The 17,772-nt window shown below is 60.6% G+C and overlaps 1 protein-coding gene across 5 annotated transcripts; it reads right to left on the reverse strand.

The window, feature by feature from the left end:
• Positions 1-780: 780 nt before the first annotated feature.
• Positions 781-16,002, reverse strand: LOC101868910 (arf-GAP with SH3 domain, ANK repeat and PH domain-containing protein 3). Of its 5 annotated transcripts, none has more exons than XM_034069213.1 (26): positions 15,727-16,001; positions 12,822-12,894; positions 12,346-12,491; positions 11,163-11,237; positions 10,882-10,931; positions 10,538-10,664; positions 8,794-8,879; positions 8,063-8,138; positions 7,893-7,979; positions 7,557-7,666; positions 6,969-7,038; positions 6,687-6,774; positions 6,137-6,185; positions 5,854-6,041; positions 5,622-5,755; positions 5,060-5,154; positions 4,608-4,788; positions 4,351-4,436; positions 4,157-4,272; positions 4,013-4,080; positions 3,778-3,885; positions 3,459-3,666; positions 3,157-3,367; positions 2,369-2,498; positions 1,953-2,075; positions 781-1,499 (listed from the first exon to the last, which is right to left on the reverse strand). In XM_034069213.1, exons 1-26 carry the CDS (start codon positions 15,850-15,852, stop codon positions 1,425-1,427), a joined length of 2,886 nt encoding a protein of 961 aa, XP_033925104.1. In that variant the 5' UTR covers positions 15,853-16,001; the 3' UTR covers positions 781-1,424. The 5 variants fall into 5 exon arrangements, with proteins under 5 accessions (XP_033925104.1, XP_033925103.1, XP_033925105.1 ...); XM_034069212.1 differs by having other exon boundaries at positions 2,369-2,501; XM_034069214.1 differs by lacking the exon at positions 1,953-2,075 and having other exon boundaries at positions 2,369-2,501.
• Between the last annotated feature and the right edge of the window lie 1,770 nt (positions 16,003-17,772).

Here is a 17,772-nt window from a genome sequence, read left to right on the forward strand (position 1 = left end):
TTGGAGCCTGGCTCTTGAGCTCTTCCTTCAAGGCAGTCGGTGATCTGGTTCTGTTAGTTCAGTGGGTCTGTTCTGGACGTGGCATTCCAGAGAGTGGGAATGTGGCTGCAGACTGCCAAAGCTCTGTAATAACCAGTTCTAGTCATGACAGACAACTTGTGATCGGTATGTCTCTCTGTATAGATTAGGTATAGGAAGAAGTTCTTCCCTATGGGGGCAGAGGGACATCGGAATGGGTTGAACGGAGAAGGTTTGGATGCCCCATCCTTGGCAGTGCTCACGGCCAGGATGGACGGGGTTGGAACTGGATAAGCTTTAAGGTCCCTTCCACCCCAACCCATTCCATGGTTCTTTATGGTGTTGGCAAGGAGGAGCCTAAGCCTGTACCAGGCTTTGCTCTGCAGAACCCCCCCAGGAGCCATGGGGCCAACACAACCATGGGGTTGTGACACCCATGAGAGCCCGAAGCCCACCTGGTGCACCTATCCCCATACAAAGCAGTGCTCCCCCCATGCTCAGCACCCCAAAGCCCAGGCTCCCATCACTGATGGAGGTCACTCTGGTACCCATCAGGGAGGTGGCATCAGCATCAGGTGGGGGGAGGGGGGGGGGCTGCCAGCCCCAAGGCAGGGGCTGTGCCCCACAGCATGCAGCCAGACCCTTACAAAACCCATGGTTTTATTAGAAACCAGAGACAGAAAACATGAACAAAACTGGTTGAGATGACACATTTGACCCCAAAATGGGAATGGGGTGAGTTGGGGGGGGGGGGGGGGCAGTAGGTGGGTCCCAAAGGGCACGAGCACACGGGGGACATTGGTCCCAAAACAGCTGTAAACCCCCCTTGAAGAGCCCCCGCAGGGCTGGGGTGGTGATCCAGCACCCACCCCAGGCACAGGCTATGGGGCAGGAGCTCCATGGTGCCAGACTCCACCGCCCCATAGCAGGCAATGGGGATTGTGCTGCATCCTCAGAGGCCACCAGCCCCCCAAGGAGAGGCCAATACAAGCCCTTTGCTATTCCCTGCTCATCCCAGAGGCCTCACAGTTGGGGTGGAGAAGAAGGATGGGGGGGACACAGCTGCTCCCCAGCCCTGTCCCCTCACCCCCAGAAGCGCCCAGGCTGGGAAGGGGGGCCCATGGCTCCGAGCAGAGGAGGGTGAGTGGCACCCAGTGCAGCTCTTCCATCCCCAAATCCATGTGGACAGGAGCAAGCCCCAGGGATGAGCAGGAGGACACCGAGGGACCATCTCAGCCCATCAGTGCCACGAGTGTGCCTGGTCTCTGCCCTACCCCCAGGGCAGGCAGCAGCCCAAGAGCCGCCATCCATGGACAGTATTCCCAATGGAAGGGGATCAGATGGGGCCCAGCTCTGCTGAGGACAGAGGAGCTGCCTCAGGAGGGTGAAGGGGCCGTGGGCACCCGTCAGTCCTGCAGGAGGTGCACGAAGCTGGCTGGGAACACTCCGGTGCGGGATCCATCGCCCTCGATGAAGCCAACCTGGGGGGTGCAGAGGGGGGGGTCAGGCCATGGGAGCCCCAGCTCTGAGACAGGGCTGAGAACTAAACCCAGGCAAGAGAAGGTTCCTGATGGGGAGACCTCAGAGCAGCTCCAGGGCCTAAAGGGGCTGCAGGAAACCTGGAGAGGGGCTTGGGATAAGGGATAGGATAAGGGAGAATGGCTTTAACCTCCTGCCGGAGGGGAGGCTGAGCTTTAAGGCCCCTCCCAACCCAACCCATCCCTTGATAGGACCTTGGGTAGGGGAGAGGCTCTGGGGCCAATAACCCCATTCCCAGATGGATTCAGAGAGGCAAAGCTGCAGTGATCCATCAGTGAGCGCCCTCCTGTACCCCCTCCATCACCCATCCGCACCCTCAACCTCCTCCAGCTTTGGGGGGGGGGGGGGGGGGAAATGGACCAGGATCGGGCCCCAGCAGCCCAGGTGCCCCTCACCCAGCTCTGCTCGTCCTCCTCCCGCGTCACCACGATCACCTCGCCCTTGGCGAAGGTCAGCTCCCGAGCCCTGTCCCCCCGGCAGTCAGCAACCGCCTTCACCCGCTTCTGCCGCCCCTTCGCCTGCAGCGGGGGCAAAGGGGGCGTGAATGCCCCCAGTGGGGGTGCAGGGATGCGATAGCCCCGAGGTGTCCATCGGGCACCGGGGATAAAGGAGAGGGGAGAGGGGGAAGGGAAAGGGGGAAGGGAAAGGGAAAGAAAGGGAAGAAAAGGAAAAAAAGGGAAAGAAAGGGAAAAGGGAAAGAGGAAAAGATAATAGGAAGGACAAGGGGAAGTCTGGGCATGCAGGGGGGGACCCCCACAACTACCATCGCAGCACCTCTGACACCCCCCCCCCCCCAAGTGTTGGCACCTACTGGAGCGAACCTCCTGGGCATGGGCACGGGGGGCACCTTGCTCCCATTGGGGTCCTCGGCAGGGCTCGGGGGGGACACGGCCTTGCCCCCCACGCCACTGATGCGCCGGTAGGAGCGGGTGCTCTCGGAGCTGCTGGGGACAGCAGGGACGGTGTCAACCCCTCTGAGGCATCGACCCCGTCCTGCGGGGGCTCAGTGGGGCAGAGCCCCCTCATGGGACCCAGATCCCACCCCACAGCCCCCTGGCTGCTGATGCGGATGGGCCCCGTCTTCCCTTCAACAAGCCCATTCCAACCACAACTGCCCAAAAGGGAGACTGATAACTCACAGGGGGCCTTGGTGTCACCCCAAATATCCTGCATCACCTTCCCTAGGGATAACCCAGAACCTAGTTCCCTCCTGCATCCCAGAGCATCAATTCCCTTGTCCCCTCCTGCATCCCAGAGCATCAATTCCCTTGTCTATCCTGCATCGCAGAGCATCAATTCCCTTGTCTGTCCTGCATCCCAGAGCATCAATTCCCTTGTCTATCCTGCATCGCAGAGCATCAATTCCCTTGTCTGTCCTGCATCCCAGAGCATCAATTCCCTTGTCCCCTCCTGCATCCCAGAGCATTAATTCCCTTGTCCCCTCCTGAATCCCAGAGCATCAATTCCCCTGGAGACTCCAGGTCCCCTTTGCTCCATGTCCCCCATGCCTAAGGGGGGGGTGGCTGGCACAGGATGAAGCCAACCCATGCAATGAGCCCCCCCTAACCCCAACACTGGGATAAGGGGGAATGTCCATACCCAAACTTGACAGGAGGGATGTCGGGGGCTGTGGGGCTCAGCTCCAGCCCCCGCCGGGTGCTGGTCTCTGTCTCGGAGCGGGTCTCCCAATAGGCTGCCCTCCGGCTCTCAGTGGGGCTGCGGGTGCCGGGGGGGCCCACGGTGCCATCCAGGGCACCCCCACTGCTGGAGAAGTGGGGCTCTGATGCCTGCCAGGACAGCTCAGGGCGCTCTATGGGACAACACAGATGGAGGGACAGTAACCACAGCAACCCATCGGGTGTGTGCATGATGGGGCACCCCACGGGGACGCCCCCACTCACCGGTGGGGCTGGGTTTGGGGCGGGCGCTGCCCCGTGTGGGGTTTTTGAGGGGCAGCGGGGGGGGGATCTCCTCGCTGTGGGCCCGGCGGGGCGCGGGGCGCAAGGGCACCAGGATGCTCTCATAGGTCCTGTTGGTGATGTCCATCCCCGTGCAGCTCCAGCGGGCCTGGGGGCTGGTGCCCTTGAAGGAGCGCTGCAGGGGGCTGACCTGTGGACAGGCACCCGGCTCTAGGGCTGCCCCACAGTGGGGGCTGCACCCCCGGAGCTCTCGCTGGGCATGTGGGGTGTCCCCATCCCCACCAGAACCCCATGTGGGTACCTTCTCCTCCAGCTCATCCTCACTGTCATAGGGGAACTCCTGGGCGGGCTCCCAGTCGTAATCCACATGGATCTGCAGGGAGAGCTTCTCTGTCTGTGCCTGCTCCAGCTGCCGGATGGGGAAGGGCAGGAGGGTGTCAGGATGGGGCGAGAGGTTCCAGCAGCCCCTGCCACCCGCCGGTGCTGCAGCCCCCTCTGCCCAGCCTGAGCATCCTCCTCATCTTCCTCCCACCTACCAGCTCCTCGCACTCAGTGTGCTTCAGCCTCCTCGCCACATCCAGCGCCGTCTCGCCCGCGGCGTTTACTGCCCGAGGGACAAAGGGGATGGGTCCCAGGCACTGGAGAACCCCAAACCCCCTCTCTCAGTCCCAGCCCCATACCCGTGGTGAAGGTGGCTTTGCCCTTGAGGAGCAGCTTGAGGCAGTTGGGCTGGTTGTAAAGCACACTGTAGTGCAGAGCCGTGTTCCCATCCTGCGTCACCCGGTCCAGCGTCCCCCTGCAAGCAACTCAAGGCTCGAGGGCATGCAAGCATCAGCCCCTGTGGTCCTGCATGGGAAGTGGGCAGGGGACGTACCCATTCTGGATAATGAAGTCCACCAGAGGAAGAGATGATCTGTCAGCGTGGCGCACAGCCATGTGCAGTGCCAGCTCACCCAGATCCTGCCAAGTGATGGAGGGGAGCAATGAACCTGAGGATGCTCATCTCCCATGAGATAGGGGAGAGCTGGACCCAAGGATGCTCATCTTCCCAAGGCCATCCATGTGCCTAAAGGCAAACCCAAAGGGGGCAGCCCCACGTCTGCTGCCAGGCAGGGGGAGCAGAGCACTTACTTGGCCCTCAGGGCTGGCCAGGGGCTTGGCCAGATCCTGCCCCTCGGCAAAGGCCTGGAGCAGGGCCAGGAGGTCCCGGCCACGAATGGCTTCCCAGAGGCGATGGGGGTCCTCATGCCCGCTCTTGTGCACGTAGCGGCGCTCCATGTACTTGGCCACGATGTATTCCTTGCGGGCAGCCCTGTGGGAATGGAGCTGTGGAGTGGGCTTGGATGGACACAGGGAATGACCCTCCTCATGGGCACCACTGGGCTCCTGCCTCTGCCTGAACCCTCGTGGTCCAAGCACAGTGCAGATCCCCACCAAAACCCAGTGCTGACACCATGGCCTCCCCCTTCCCCATCCCAAACTGTCTCAGAGCCAATGGGCACCAGTGTGGGGATGGGGACTGAGCACCATGTGCTGCTCTTCCTCCTCCTCCCAGTGAGCCCCCGGGCCAGTGCCCAACTCACATATCACTGCTGGCCGAGGGCTTGGGGCAGTCCTGGCTGGGCAGCGTGGCCTCCATGATCTCATTGAACCGGGTATTCCCGATGTTCACAGCCAGCTGTGGGCAGACAGGGATGCGGCAGATGAGCCCTCCTGGAAACACTCACCTGCCCCAGCCAGATCCCCATCTCCATCCTGGAGACAGAGGGAACAAACCCACTGCATCCACACAGGACCTTCCCGGAGCAGCATCTCCCCCAGGGATGATGCTCTTCCATGGTAGGGGAAGTCTACCCAAGGGGCTGACAGCATCCCCCCCTTAGCAAGCAGAGACACCCCCCCCTTGCCCAAAGCACCACAGTGGGGGCAGGAAACTGCTGCTGGGGAGACTGGGGCACGTTTAGGAGCACTGGAGCACACCAGGCACAGATGGGATGGAGGAGCAGGGATGAACTCTGCATCCCAGCAGGTTTGGGAGCCACAGAGCGTGGTGGCAGTGGTTGACACTCGATCATCTTGAGCTCCCTTCCAACCCGAACCCATCCTCTGGCTCTATGGTCCCCAGTGGCTCAGGAAGCAGCTTACCAGCAGCTCAGAGGTGCTGAGCACATCCAGGGTCAGAGACTGGATGCGGGAGTAATGCACGCCCAGCTCCCGATGGATGCCAGAGCACTCGATGCACGTCAGGATGCCCAGGTTGGTGGAGAGCCATGTCGGGTCTGGGGTGGTGAGGGGCTCAGCATCACCACCCAGCCCCATGGGGTGCTGCAAACCAACCACAGCCAGGGAGATGGGGACACCCCAAGCCCCAACCTACCCGGGGCCCCACAGTCACAGCACTGCTTGTTCCCAGGCATGTTCTTCACCTCGCTGATGACCACCTTGGTGAGCTCCTGCAGGCCTCCATCCGCCCCACCGCCCACTGCTGCCCCACTGCTGCTGGGGTCCCCCTTGAAGGCATTGCTCAAGGCTTCATCCTTGCTGTTCTGCAGCACCGAGACCCACCTGGGAGAGAGGGAGCCATAAGGAGGAGGATGGGGATGGGGAAGGAAGAGCGGGATCAGGCGTTGTAAGGAGCAGGGATGGGCTGCGGCACTTACACAATGCACTCCTGCTCATCCTCCGCTTGGAAGTGGTATGTCCTGTTGTCTGCAGGGGTGGGGAGAGGGGAAGGAGGTGAGGAGAGGGATTTGGGGTGCCCAGGACAGCAGGAAGGGGCTGAAACTACTCCAGAAGTGGCTGCTTTAATATAAAACTCAATCAAACTCAAAGAGGGGAGATTTAGGCTGTGTGTAAGAAAGTTCTTCCCTGTGAGGGTGATGGGGCACTGGCACCCTTGACACTGGACAGGGCTGGGAGCAAGCTGCTCCAGTGGAAGGTGTCCCTGCCCATGGCAGGGGTTTGGAGCTGGATGAGCTTTAAGGTCCCTCCCAACCCAAACCAGAGTGGGATGCTGTGATTCACTGCACATCATCTAAGCCCTCTTGCAACCTCTTTGTGCCTTGAGCTCACTCCATCTCCTTGGTCCTTCCGGGGAGATGCCCTGAACCAGGTGAAAAGGACAAAGGGTGGCAGAGGAGCAGCCAGTGCTGGGGAAACCCAGGGACTTCCCATCGGCAATTCCCATGGGCACGTGGGACAAACACTCACGTGTCACCAGGTCAAAGCATTTCTTCTCCTCGGTGTGGGGCCGCACTTGGCAAGTCAGGAGGTTCAGCTTGACAGGGGGACGGTTGATCTGCGGGGTGTGAGGATGGAGGCGGGTTAGGAAGGGATCGGGAAGGGCCGGGATGTGCAGTGCGGAGCACATCCTTCCCATGGCAGCTCCGAGGGATGCTAATCCCTCTTGGGATTAGGAGGGTCAGACCCTCTCCAACCCTTTGCACGAGACCAGGGCTTAGAGAAGTGAGGGTCAGGGCTGCAGCTCCTCACCGTGCTGTGGGAGATGGTCAGGCAGCCGTACTTCACCCCACACTTCCTCTTCTGCCACACTTTGCGGATCCTGAGAAGGAGGAAGAAGAGTGAGGATGCACTCCATGGCCCTGATCACCCACATCCATCTGCCTCCCAGGCCACCTATGGAAGCTCTCATGAGGAACCCAATGGCTTTCTGCACATGGGGTTGTGCTATCGGACTGGAGACCCATAGCCAAGGACACCAAATCCACAGCACCCAGGAGAGCATCACAGGTGAAGCACCAGAGCCTCCTGGGGTTCTCCAGATAAGAAATGGGCTGATGACACCAAACCATTGGCAGGGGAGTGCTCCCTGCACCACCTCCAAACCTCCTCCTTTCCAAGCCCTGGGTTCTCTCCCAGCCTGGGCAAACATCCCATTTCCCAAGCACGGATGGATGCTCAAGACCAGATGGGACCAATTGCACCTGAAGACCCATCCAACAGCAACCAAAAACCTCACCCCAACAGTTCCACCTCGGGGGGCCTCCCACGAGCATGGAGCTCTCCCAGCCCACTGCAACACCAGCACAGAGCTAGGAGCAATCTGGGCACCATCCTCACCCATCACTCTTCTTGTAGAGAAAGCCTGACTTCTCCGTCCCATACTGCTTGTTCCCTTGGTGCTGGTGGATGCTGTAGCCACTGCCGGAGTTCTTCCTGCTCAGGTTTTCCTGGGAAAAGGCATTTAAAAAGCAAAGTGAGAAGTGCAGAGGTGGCTGCTGGCACCTCATCGTTATGTGGATGCAGTGGTCCCCATCGCGTCCCAGCCCTGGAGCATCTCCCACATCTCCTGCCTTGCTGCTCCATCAGATGTCCCCGTTGGTCCAGTCCTTCCCTTGCTGCTTCCCATCCACCCAGCACCACCCCGGCTCCCCGCCGCCCATCCCGGGATCTCACCTCCTTGTTGTCCAGCTGCAGGATGCTGCGGAGGGAATCGCGGGTCTGCGTGAGCTGCTTCACCTCCTCCTCCTGCGCTTGGTGGAGCTGGGAAGGGAGATGGCTGATGCTCACTGCTGCACTGAGTGCGGGCGGCCTCAGCGGCTCGGGGGGGATATGTGGGGCCGTACCGCATGGAGGGACACAGCCAGCTTCTCAATGAAGGGGTAGAGGTTCTGGGCAGCTTTCCAGCCGTCTTGGAAGAAACTGGGCATTTGTCCCATGGGATTGAGATGCAGATGGGGAGGATGGAGGGGAAGAAAGAGGATCTTTGAGAGATGCCGTGGCCAGAGACCATAGCAACACACACACCCCCCTGAGGGAAGCTTTATCCTATGGGGACCCCAATCTCAGCCCATGGGGTCTGGATACCCCAAGTATTTTGGGTGTTTGGCATGCAGGATTGGCCTCTGGTGCAATGCAATCTCTGTGTCACAGCCCCACACTTGGCCAATGGGCCTGTCCCCTCCCTTGCCTCAGTTTCCCCACTCAAGAGTAGGAGGTGATGACATGGCACCCACACATTGCTATTACAGCCTCATGGAGCAAAGGGAAAAGACAAGTGGATGTTAATCCTCATTCCAAACACCCTCACCAGGAGCCCCTTAGCTAACAGCAGAGCTACTCAGCTGAACTCATCCCTGGAAACGCATCCAGAAACCAAATCATCGGCTCTATCCCAAGCCAACCCCTTTCCCACATCCCCCACAGCCACGTTTACAGCTCCTCAAGCCAACAAAGCACGTTTCAATTCCCATCCCTGGGTACAAGTGGAGAGCAATGGGCTCTGCACCAACAGCCTGATGGAGCTGGGATGGGAGAAGGTCCCAGACCCTCATGGGGTGACCCGAGCAGCACCTACTTGTGTTGAGCGTGGAAGAACTTGATGAGGCTCTGCAGGAAATCTGGTCCCTGCTTCATCTGGGACTCGCTGGCTTTCAGCAGGTACTGCAGGAGGAGGGGACGCTCGGTGAGGTGATGGAGACAGGGCTGGAAGCATCCCAGAGGAAAGGGGATGCTCACCCCGGCCCCTGCCTCCCCTTCCCAGTGCAGGGAGGAGTGTTCAGGCACCGGCTGGGGACCACCCTCAATAAAACCTGGCTCTGGAAGTCCTCCAAGCCCTGAGCAGTTCAAGGACCAAAGGCAGGCGCCCAGGGCTCCCAGCCAAGCATTCCTGTCCCATCATTCCATGCTTCTGGAGTTAATAAATAACCCAGACCTGAGGCAGCTCATGAAGGGAAAACGAACTGGTTTTGAAGACATGACCCCTTGGCTCCAAACAAACCCAGCACCTGCAGCACATCAGCCCTGGAGCTCTGCGATCCACACAGAGCTGTCCCATGGGATGCGGAATTTCAGCTTCATGCATCCAACCCATCCATCAGCTGCAGACAGGAAAGACTTAGAGCCTTGCTCCCCCACAGCAAAGTAAGGGAGGGGAGGAGATTTTCCCCTTGGAGCTCCGATCCAGCCAGCACAGCTGCTGGAGGATGCTTTCCAGTGGGAAGCAAGGGGAGGGGAAGGCAGCTCCAGGGGCTTTCCATGGTGGGGAAGCACTGCGGCGGGATAAAGCCTTGAGGATGGAGCCTCCTGGTACCCCAGCCTGAAAGCGTGGCTGAATGGCTCCATGCAAGCTGGAGATGCAAAGCCAACCATGGGGCTTCCAGCTTGCTGAGCCCCACAAAAGGATGCTCCCAGCGCTGCCTGTATCTGGATCCAACTACATGCATCCGTCCCCATGCCCTGGGGGTGCAAGCTGGCCCATGATGAGGAGGTGCAACCATTCCCATGATGGGAATGGCACCACACCCCCCATTGCCAGGCAAGCAGCAGCTCCCGTGCACACTGGCACACACACCCCCACGTGCCAGCACTGCGGGCAGCGGTCCCTTCCTGGTCGGGATGCAGCTCCCGTTGTTCCCAAGCCCTGTTGTGTGTTTCACAGTGCTGCTATTCAAGGCAGTGACTCATCTGGCTGGCTCCCAGCTCCCTGGTCCCACTGTGGCGGGTGCAGCATCCTCCCTGCACCCCTTTGCCAGGGTGAGGGCCACAGGGCTGCAGGCTCTGATGCTGCTGCCTCATCCTCAGGGATGTGGCAGACCCCTTGGGACAAGCCACTGGGGACCTGTCCCCTACTCTCAAGGTGCTTATGGGGCTTCTGGGGTCCCTCTTCCCTGGTGGGGCTGACACTGGGTCTGCAGCCTTCACCGATTCCTATCTCAGTTGAGAATGGACCCCTGGTATCATGGGGGATGTGGGGCCACTCAGGAGCCCCCCTAACCCAAAACCAAGAGCTTCTTGAAGCAGTTTTGAGAACAGGGTCAAACCACAAAGCCAACCCCTGGGCATGACCCAAAAAAGGTCACTTTTTGTCCCAGATGCCAGCCTGTGGGAGGATGCAGGTGGAACCCTGGGTACCGTGCCACAGCGGAACCCATGGGTACCAGTCACAGCCACATCCCAGAGACCCCAGCTTGGGGATGGGGACCCTGGGACCATGCAGGGATGGGATGGGAACAGCGGAGGGTCCCACACAGCACCCTATGGGGCTGCTTTGGGGGGGACACAACGAGGCCCTGATGTCCCCATGCTGGCACTGCCCCTACCTCACACATGTGGAGCTGGAAGAGCCGCCGCTCCCTCTGCATGTCCTCGGCCAGCTCGGCTGCCAACGGCTCTGGTTGGATGGCCCCGGCCAAGCGGGCTCGTTCCTTCTCCTTCTCCATCTTCCCCCTGGGGACAGCACGGAGCAGGTCAGGGTCATGTCCAGGGGTGTGGCTGTGACGGGAATGGGATCAGGACAAATATCTCCAGCCCCTCTAAGCTGGGAAAGGCTGGATCAGAGCCATCCTGACAGCAAACTGGCACCAATGAGTGCAGCCCCCGGGACAAAACACCTTTGTGCAGAGCAGGATTAGGAGGGTTGTGCCTGAGGCAGCGGGTTCCTTACACTTTGGTCTCATAATCCTTCCAGGCTTTTTCAATCTGCTTCTTGGAGTCCTGTGGGAAAAGGGAAGAGGGGAGGCAGGCATCAGGGAAGGTGAAAGCTGGTGGCACCAAAGCAGCCAAAGGCTTTGCTCTCCATCACTGCACCCTGCCCTGCTCCCTGTCCCCACTCTTTGCTTTTATCATTCCCAACCTCATTCCAACCATTCCCTGGGCACAGGTCCCTTCTCCTGCCTGGAGCAGGGCTCTCGCTGCAACACGGGGACAGCGCTGGAGGGGACTCACCAGGCGCCCATCCTTCAGCTGCCCCTTCAGCAGGCTGTCCAGGGGGAAGGAGACGATGTTGTTCAGGTTCTGTACCTGTCAGGAGGAGGGATGGGCTCACCCCACAGGGTCCCCATCCCAGGGCAGGTGATCCCTCCCTGTGCTGGGACCTCCATGGCTGCCCTGGGAAGGGTTAAAGCGGCTGGAAGCGGGGCTGGAGCTGGGATGCAGGCACCGGGCAGGCTGGGGCTTGTTGGAGCTGGCTGCAAGATGTGCGACGTGGGGCCCTTCCCACAAACCACAGCAGCGGCACGGCTGCCAAAAGCAAAGCTCTTCCCTTCCATCCACACCCCATCCCTGTCCCCTTCCTCACAGTGCAGCGCTCCCCGATGCCATCGGCCCCTCCATGGCCCCCCTGATGCCAAGGAAGCTTCCACCTTTCCTGGGGTTTGGGGACAGGGATGCAGCCACTTCCGACAGCTCCAGGGGGAAACCTGGCTTTTGGATCCAGCCACATAACCCTGCTCCGAGGGGAGCACAGCAGCAGTGGTGCGGGACTGGGAACTGGTCTGGCTCCTCCGTTAGGATGGATCCCACAGATCCCCGTGGAGCATGGGGATCCGGCCAGGCTGGGATAGCCTGGGATGGGGAAGGGGAGGAACAGGGAGGCCTATAATGGGTAACAGGGGCAGAGGCAAGGATCTGAAGGGGAAGGGCAGCAGAACTGAAACTCCTGCAGAGCCAAAACTCCCACTGGGAAGTGGATGTGAAAGGGACCAGAGAGGGGACCAGGACATGGAAACACCCCCCCAGGGCTTTGCACAGACCCGGAACCGACTTCTCCAGTGGAGCCATTCCTGAGGTGGGGAATGCGCTGCCAGCTCGGCTCTGTGAGCTCAGCCTGGCTTTCATTTACTTCTTGGCAAGCGAGATCAAGAGATGCAATTGATGTGAGGGGGAAAAACCAGGAAGAAAAGGGGGGGGGGGAAGAGAGAAAAGAGCAACTCCAAGCATCCGGTGAATCCCAGCGGAGCTGGGAAGGAGCTGTCAACACAACAAGAGGCACATTGGATGGGTTGGAAGCAGGAGGAGTGCGTTCCCGAGGCCAGGATGGGCACTGCTGGGTCGAGGGCAGCTGAATGGGGAGGATGGGGGTCACGTTCCCAAACCCATCGGGGTCTGTGGGGATGCGGGCACAGCTCACCAGGTTCTTGAAGAGCGCGGTGACCTCGCGGGTGAACACGGCCAGGTTGAGGAAGCCGGTGGAGAGCTCGTGGTTGTTCTGGGAGAGGTGGTTGTTCCCGAAGCTCTCCAGGGCCTCGCTGTACTGCTCCTCATTCTCCACGTGAGCTGCATGGGGAGACAGCGGAGAGGGACACGGTGACCCTGTGGCACCACACGGAGAGCATCACGGAACCAGGCCCCCCAGCATCATCTCCCCATAGCAGGGCAGCAGTGCTCTGCCCCAAACAACCTCCCTCTGGGTGCTCCGCTTCCCCTTTTTACATCTTTTTGAGACAGTTTTTAGCACTTTATGACATTGAGAGGCCACAAGCACCCACATCCCACCTATGGCCGCCCTCCTGCATCACCCCATGATACAGTGCTGGATGCAGGATGAGACCCATCACAGAGCCCTGTGGTCCAGGGATGCCCATCCCCTCTCGAAGCACAACTCACTGAGCCCAGAGATGTGAATGGCTTTCACATATTTCCTGATCCTCTGGAGCACGGCTTGGTCCCCATCCAGGCTCTGCGGAGAAGGAAAACAAGCAGAGCTCAGGAGCCCTGCCAAGCCCAGCCAGCGCTCAGCCCCACTGCTGCTGCTCTGCCATGCAGATGTGTGGGGCAGCAGCCAAGCTCCTGGTGCTGCAAGAGGAGCCGGAGGCATCCCAGGAACACCCAGGATGCCCAATGGCTCTGGCTGCCCCCAGAGAGTGGACTGGAGCAAGATGCAAGGGGGGAGAGGCTTGGCCAGCACGTCCAGCACCCCTTTGGATCCCAGTGTCCATGGGAAATGTGTCCCTGGCTCTCGCAGGAGCTATTCCAACCAAGGAAGGGATGAAGCATCACAGAGCATGACTAAACCAGCCTGTGGCCATGTGTCCCTATGGCCAGGAGAGCCCTGGGAGGTGTCCAGCTCCCCACGGAGGTCCATGGGAGAGCCAAAACCAGGACCTACTGGTGCCCATCAGGGACCTACAGCACATAAACCCCACAACTTCGGTGCTTCCACATCTTCTCTTCCTCACTCCATCCCTCCTGACCCTTCTTTGCCCCCATCAAGCAGCAGGACAAACTGAACCCCAATGCCAACCCAATGCCAAACTGATGCCAACCTAATGCCAAACTGATGCCAACCCAGCCACTGCTGCTGCCTGCAGAGCATCCCACAAGGGTTAAGGAAGGCAGCCCCAGCCGTAGGAAAGGGTTAAGGGCGCCTTGGCTGGAGGTACCAGAGGCATAACAGGCTGGAAATATGCAGAGGGCGTGAACATGAAGAAGGGCAGGGATGAAAGCAGGAGGAGCTGCAAAAAGGAGGCTCCGCTCGCTCCTGCTGAAGGGTTTGGGGCTGATGTCAAGGCTGATTTCCTGACAGCGAGGTCAGCCTGGCCCCGGAGCCGCTCTCCAAGGCCCTCCTGGTTGGATGGGATGCTGCAAGAGGAGCTTTGGCCGGGATGAGCCTGCTGGGAGGGGACTGGAGCTGAGGCAGGATCATCCACAATGCAATGCATCTGCAATGGGGAGGATACTGGAGCGCACCAAAGCCTCCCAGATCCAGGCAGGCCAGGCTCTCTGGAGCATCCCATGACTTGGGAGGGAAGCCAGGGCCAGGTGTGGAAACCTGGCATAGCCTCAGGAAGGGGGAACGGAGGCAGTTCTGGATGCATCACTGTGCAAGTGAGGGAAGAAACTGCTCCTAGTGTCCAGGACAGCTTAGCAGGAGCCTGAATGGGGCCAGTGCAGAGCAGGGATTCAGGATGCTCTGGGGAAGGACTTAGTGGCTCTTAGGAAGGGGTCCATGAGTGGGGACAGGGCAGGCAGAGCCCAGCACTGGGATAGGAAACACAGAGGAAATCAGTGCACTGCTCTGGGCATCGCTGGCATCCCTGATGTGCTGAGATGGATGCTGAGGATATGGGCTTCAGCAGCACCAGGACAACCCTCACATAGCACCCGTCACCCCCAGACCCAGCCAGGGATGAGGGCTCCTGCTCTGGGGAAGCTGAGGACATTGGCACTGCAGGATGAGGGATTCCCAGCAGGGATGGAGGAAGGGACGGATCCACACTTGCACCACAGCCCCACTGGGATGCTCAATGGGGCCATTCTTCTGCCTTCCCCCCCTGCTGCCGGCTGGTGCTGCCCGGTGAAGGAGGCACTGTGGTTGCCAGGTACCAGGGTGACAGCTCCATGGGGCTGGGAGCAGGACGCTGCAGAGGATGGCGTGGGGCCGGGATTCCTGTGCTTGGATTTCCCACTTCCCCTCCTGCTGGAGCATCAGGACACCAAAGGCCTGGCAGAGCTTTGGCCCCCACAAGAGTTCCCACAACCTCCAGTGGGGGGGGCTCAGTCCCATAGTCCCCCCATGGCACACTCACGACTCCCAGCTCTCAGGCACGCTTACTGGAGCTCTACTGAGCAAACCCCACAGAGATCCCTGCTATTCCAGGGGGATGCCTCTGCTCCTGCCCCATCCCTATATCCCCCTTCACCTCTGGAGCAGCCAAATGAAATCCCTGCTGCTTACTCCTGGCTGGAGCCGCCTGCCCCATTCCTGGCTGAGAGGAAGATCCAACACATGCTGGCAGGGACCAGGATGCTCCATGGTGCATCCCCAGTCTTCCAGGCCTTGGGATGCCCAACCTGCTGCCCCCGGGGATCCCGGCACCTGGGGCCCCGCACTCCCCACCAGCCCTGGCTCCCCTTCAAAGTCATTCCTGCGCTAAGAGGGGTTGGCAAAAGCCACGGGACCAGCTGGAAACCGCCTTTATTCCAGGCGGGAGAAGGGGGACGCAGGCACCCTCCAGCCTCCTCCCTGCCGGCAAATGCAGCCAGACTTTATGGGGGGGGGGGGGATTGAAAATGGCTTTAATAGCATGGGGGGGGACCCCATGGACACAGCAGCACATCAGGGCTGGCTCCAGGACCTCCATAGCGGCTGGGAGCCATGGGGCTGATGCTCTGTCCAGCCCCAGGGGGAAGCCCTGGCCCCGGGAGGGGATGCCCTGAACCACGGGGGATGCTCTGGGGGTGTAGAGGGGGACCCGGAGCTGGAAATTAACCCTTTACAGGAGGTTGAAAGAAGAGTTTTACCCATTTCTGCAGCCTCTGGACTCAGAAAGCACCCGCTGGGGCTGCTCGGGGGATGCAACCGGCCCGAGGGTCCCCAACACTTCCTTTAGGGTACCCAAACACCCCCTTTAGCGTTCCCACCAGTCGAACAGGGGGGGTTCGGGCTGAAGGGACCCTGATAAACCCAAACCCAAGCAACGCAGGAGCCCCGCGGGTGCGGGACCGGTGCTGCGGGGTGGGGGGGGGGGGGTTTGCGCTGAGGTGGGGACCCCCCCATAACCGCACTCACCTCTTCCAGAGCCCCCACCGCCCCCCGGCACTTGTGCATCTTGGGGGCGAAGGCGGCCGCGGTCGGGGCGCTCAGGTCCTCACCGGTCACCGCCAGGAACTCGGCCACGCTGAGCTGCTCGGGCATGGTGCGGGATGGGATGGGACGGGACGGGATGGGATGGAACGGGATGGGATGGAGCGGGGCTGGGGGGGCTCCGTGCGGAGCGCCCCGGGGAGCCGGCGAGGCCCCGCTCAGCGCCCCGTGCCCGGCCCCGGGAGCTGCGCCCGCCCCAACTCACACCCGCGTCATGCGGGAGCCCCGCCCGGCCGTTAAAGGAGAAGGGACCCGGCGGGGTTCGCATCACGGAAAGCGTCGGGATACGGGGGGGGGGGGGGGGAAGGCAAAGGGAGGGTTGGGATGGGGGGGATGGAGAGGGGGGAGAGGGATGTGATGGGGGGATGGGCTGAGGGGTTCAGCCTGGAGAAGGCTCCTGAAGGGGAGACCTGAGAGCAGCTCCAGTGCCTGAAGGGGCTGCAGGAAACCTGGAGAGGGGCTTGGGACAAGGGCCTGTAGGGACAGGCCAAGGGGAATGGCTTGAACCTGCCCGAGGGGAGACTGAGATGGGATCTGAGGAAGGAATTCTGTGTGAGGGTGCTGGGACACTGGAATGAGTTGAATGGAGAAGCTGTGGCTGCCCCATCCCTGGCAGTGCTCAAGGCCAGGTTGGACACAGGGGCTTGGAGCAGCTGCTACAGTGGAAGGGGTCCCTGCCCGTGGCAGGGGTTGTATCTGGAGGAGCTTTGAGGTCCTTTCCAAGCCAGACTATTCCATGAGCCTGTGAGTTCAACAAGGACAAACGTCAGGCCTTGCACCTGGGAACACACAAGCCAAGAGCACAGCACAGGTTGGCACCAGCTCTGTGCCAAGGGACCTGGGGTTCCTGGTGGGCACAAGATGAACAGGAGCTGTGGCAAAGAAGGCCAACGGGATGCTGAGGACTTCAACAAGGCCATCGCCAGCAGAGAAGATGTCCCTGTCCCATAGAGCCAGCACTGGTCAGGCCACACCTGCGGTGCTGGGCTCAGCTTTGGTCCCATAGGTAAGGCGTCCCCCAAAATACGGGCACTCCCAGAGCCTCCCTTGGGGGACACGGGGGTACCGCGGGGCTGGGGACAGCCCCTTTGCTGGGGTGGCTCTGCCACCTCCTGGCCAGCCTGGGGACTGCGGAGTGGGGCGACACATGGCCGAGACCCCCCCGCTGAGCCGAGACACGGAGATGGGGACCATGGATACAGCGTTCTGTGCCCATCACCCGGCTTACCTGGCTCGGGGCTCTCCTGCGCCTCTTCTCCCTCTTCCTCTTCTCCTCCTCCTCTTCTTCTCCCTCCTCCTCTTCTTCTCCCTCCTCCTTGTCTTCTCCCTCCTCCTTGTCTTCCTCTGCCCCACCAGATGAACCCCAAGTACCACCGACTATTACCTGATGTCATTGGGTACCATCAGGCATTACTGGATAGCCTAAACATCCCTGGGTACCAGTGGCCATCACCAGGTACCTCGGACATCAGTGGGTACCCTGACCATCACTGCATCCCCCAGCCGGTGCTGGATACCACCGGTATCACCAGGTACCACCAGCCATCACCCAGTCACAGTGTGACTGGGCAGGAGCTGGCAACCCGGGGCCACCCCATGGGGAAGGACCCTCCATGGGCACAGCCGCACCGAGAGTGGGTTGCGATGCAGCCACCCAACCAGCTCTCAAACCCGGTGTACTAGCCCATCCCAAACCCTGGGGCTTTTCCCACGCTCCTGGTTTAAGGGGCTCAAGCTTGGGCAAAGGCTCATCCCAACCGGATTTGGGCTGGAAATCACCGACCCACAGCAGGTCAGACCCGTTTCCCTCACTCCAGCCACAGCTTCACCTCAACCTCATCTCCATCAGCTCCTCCAGAGCAGGCTGGCCAGTTAAAAAGCCCCCAAAACAGGCTTTTTTTACACCGAAAACAGGAGCAAAACCAGCCCAATACCTCCCTCCTCCAGCGTTCTGCTACTTTAAACAGCCCC

Source organism: Melopsittacus undulatus, chromosome 14, assembly GCF_012275295.1.
Source record: "Melopsittacus undulatus isolate bMelUnd1 chromosome 14, bMelUnd1.mat.Z, whole genome shotgun sequence".
NCBI lineage: Eukaryota > Metazoa > Chordata > Aves > Psittaciformes > Psittaculidae > Melopsittacus > Melopsittacus undulatus.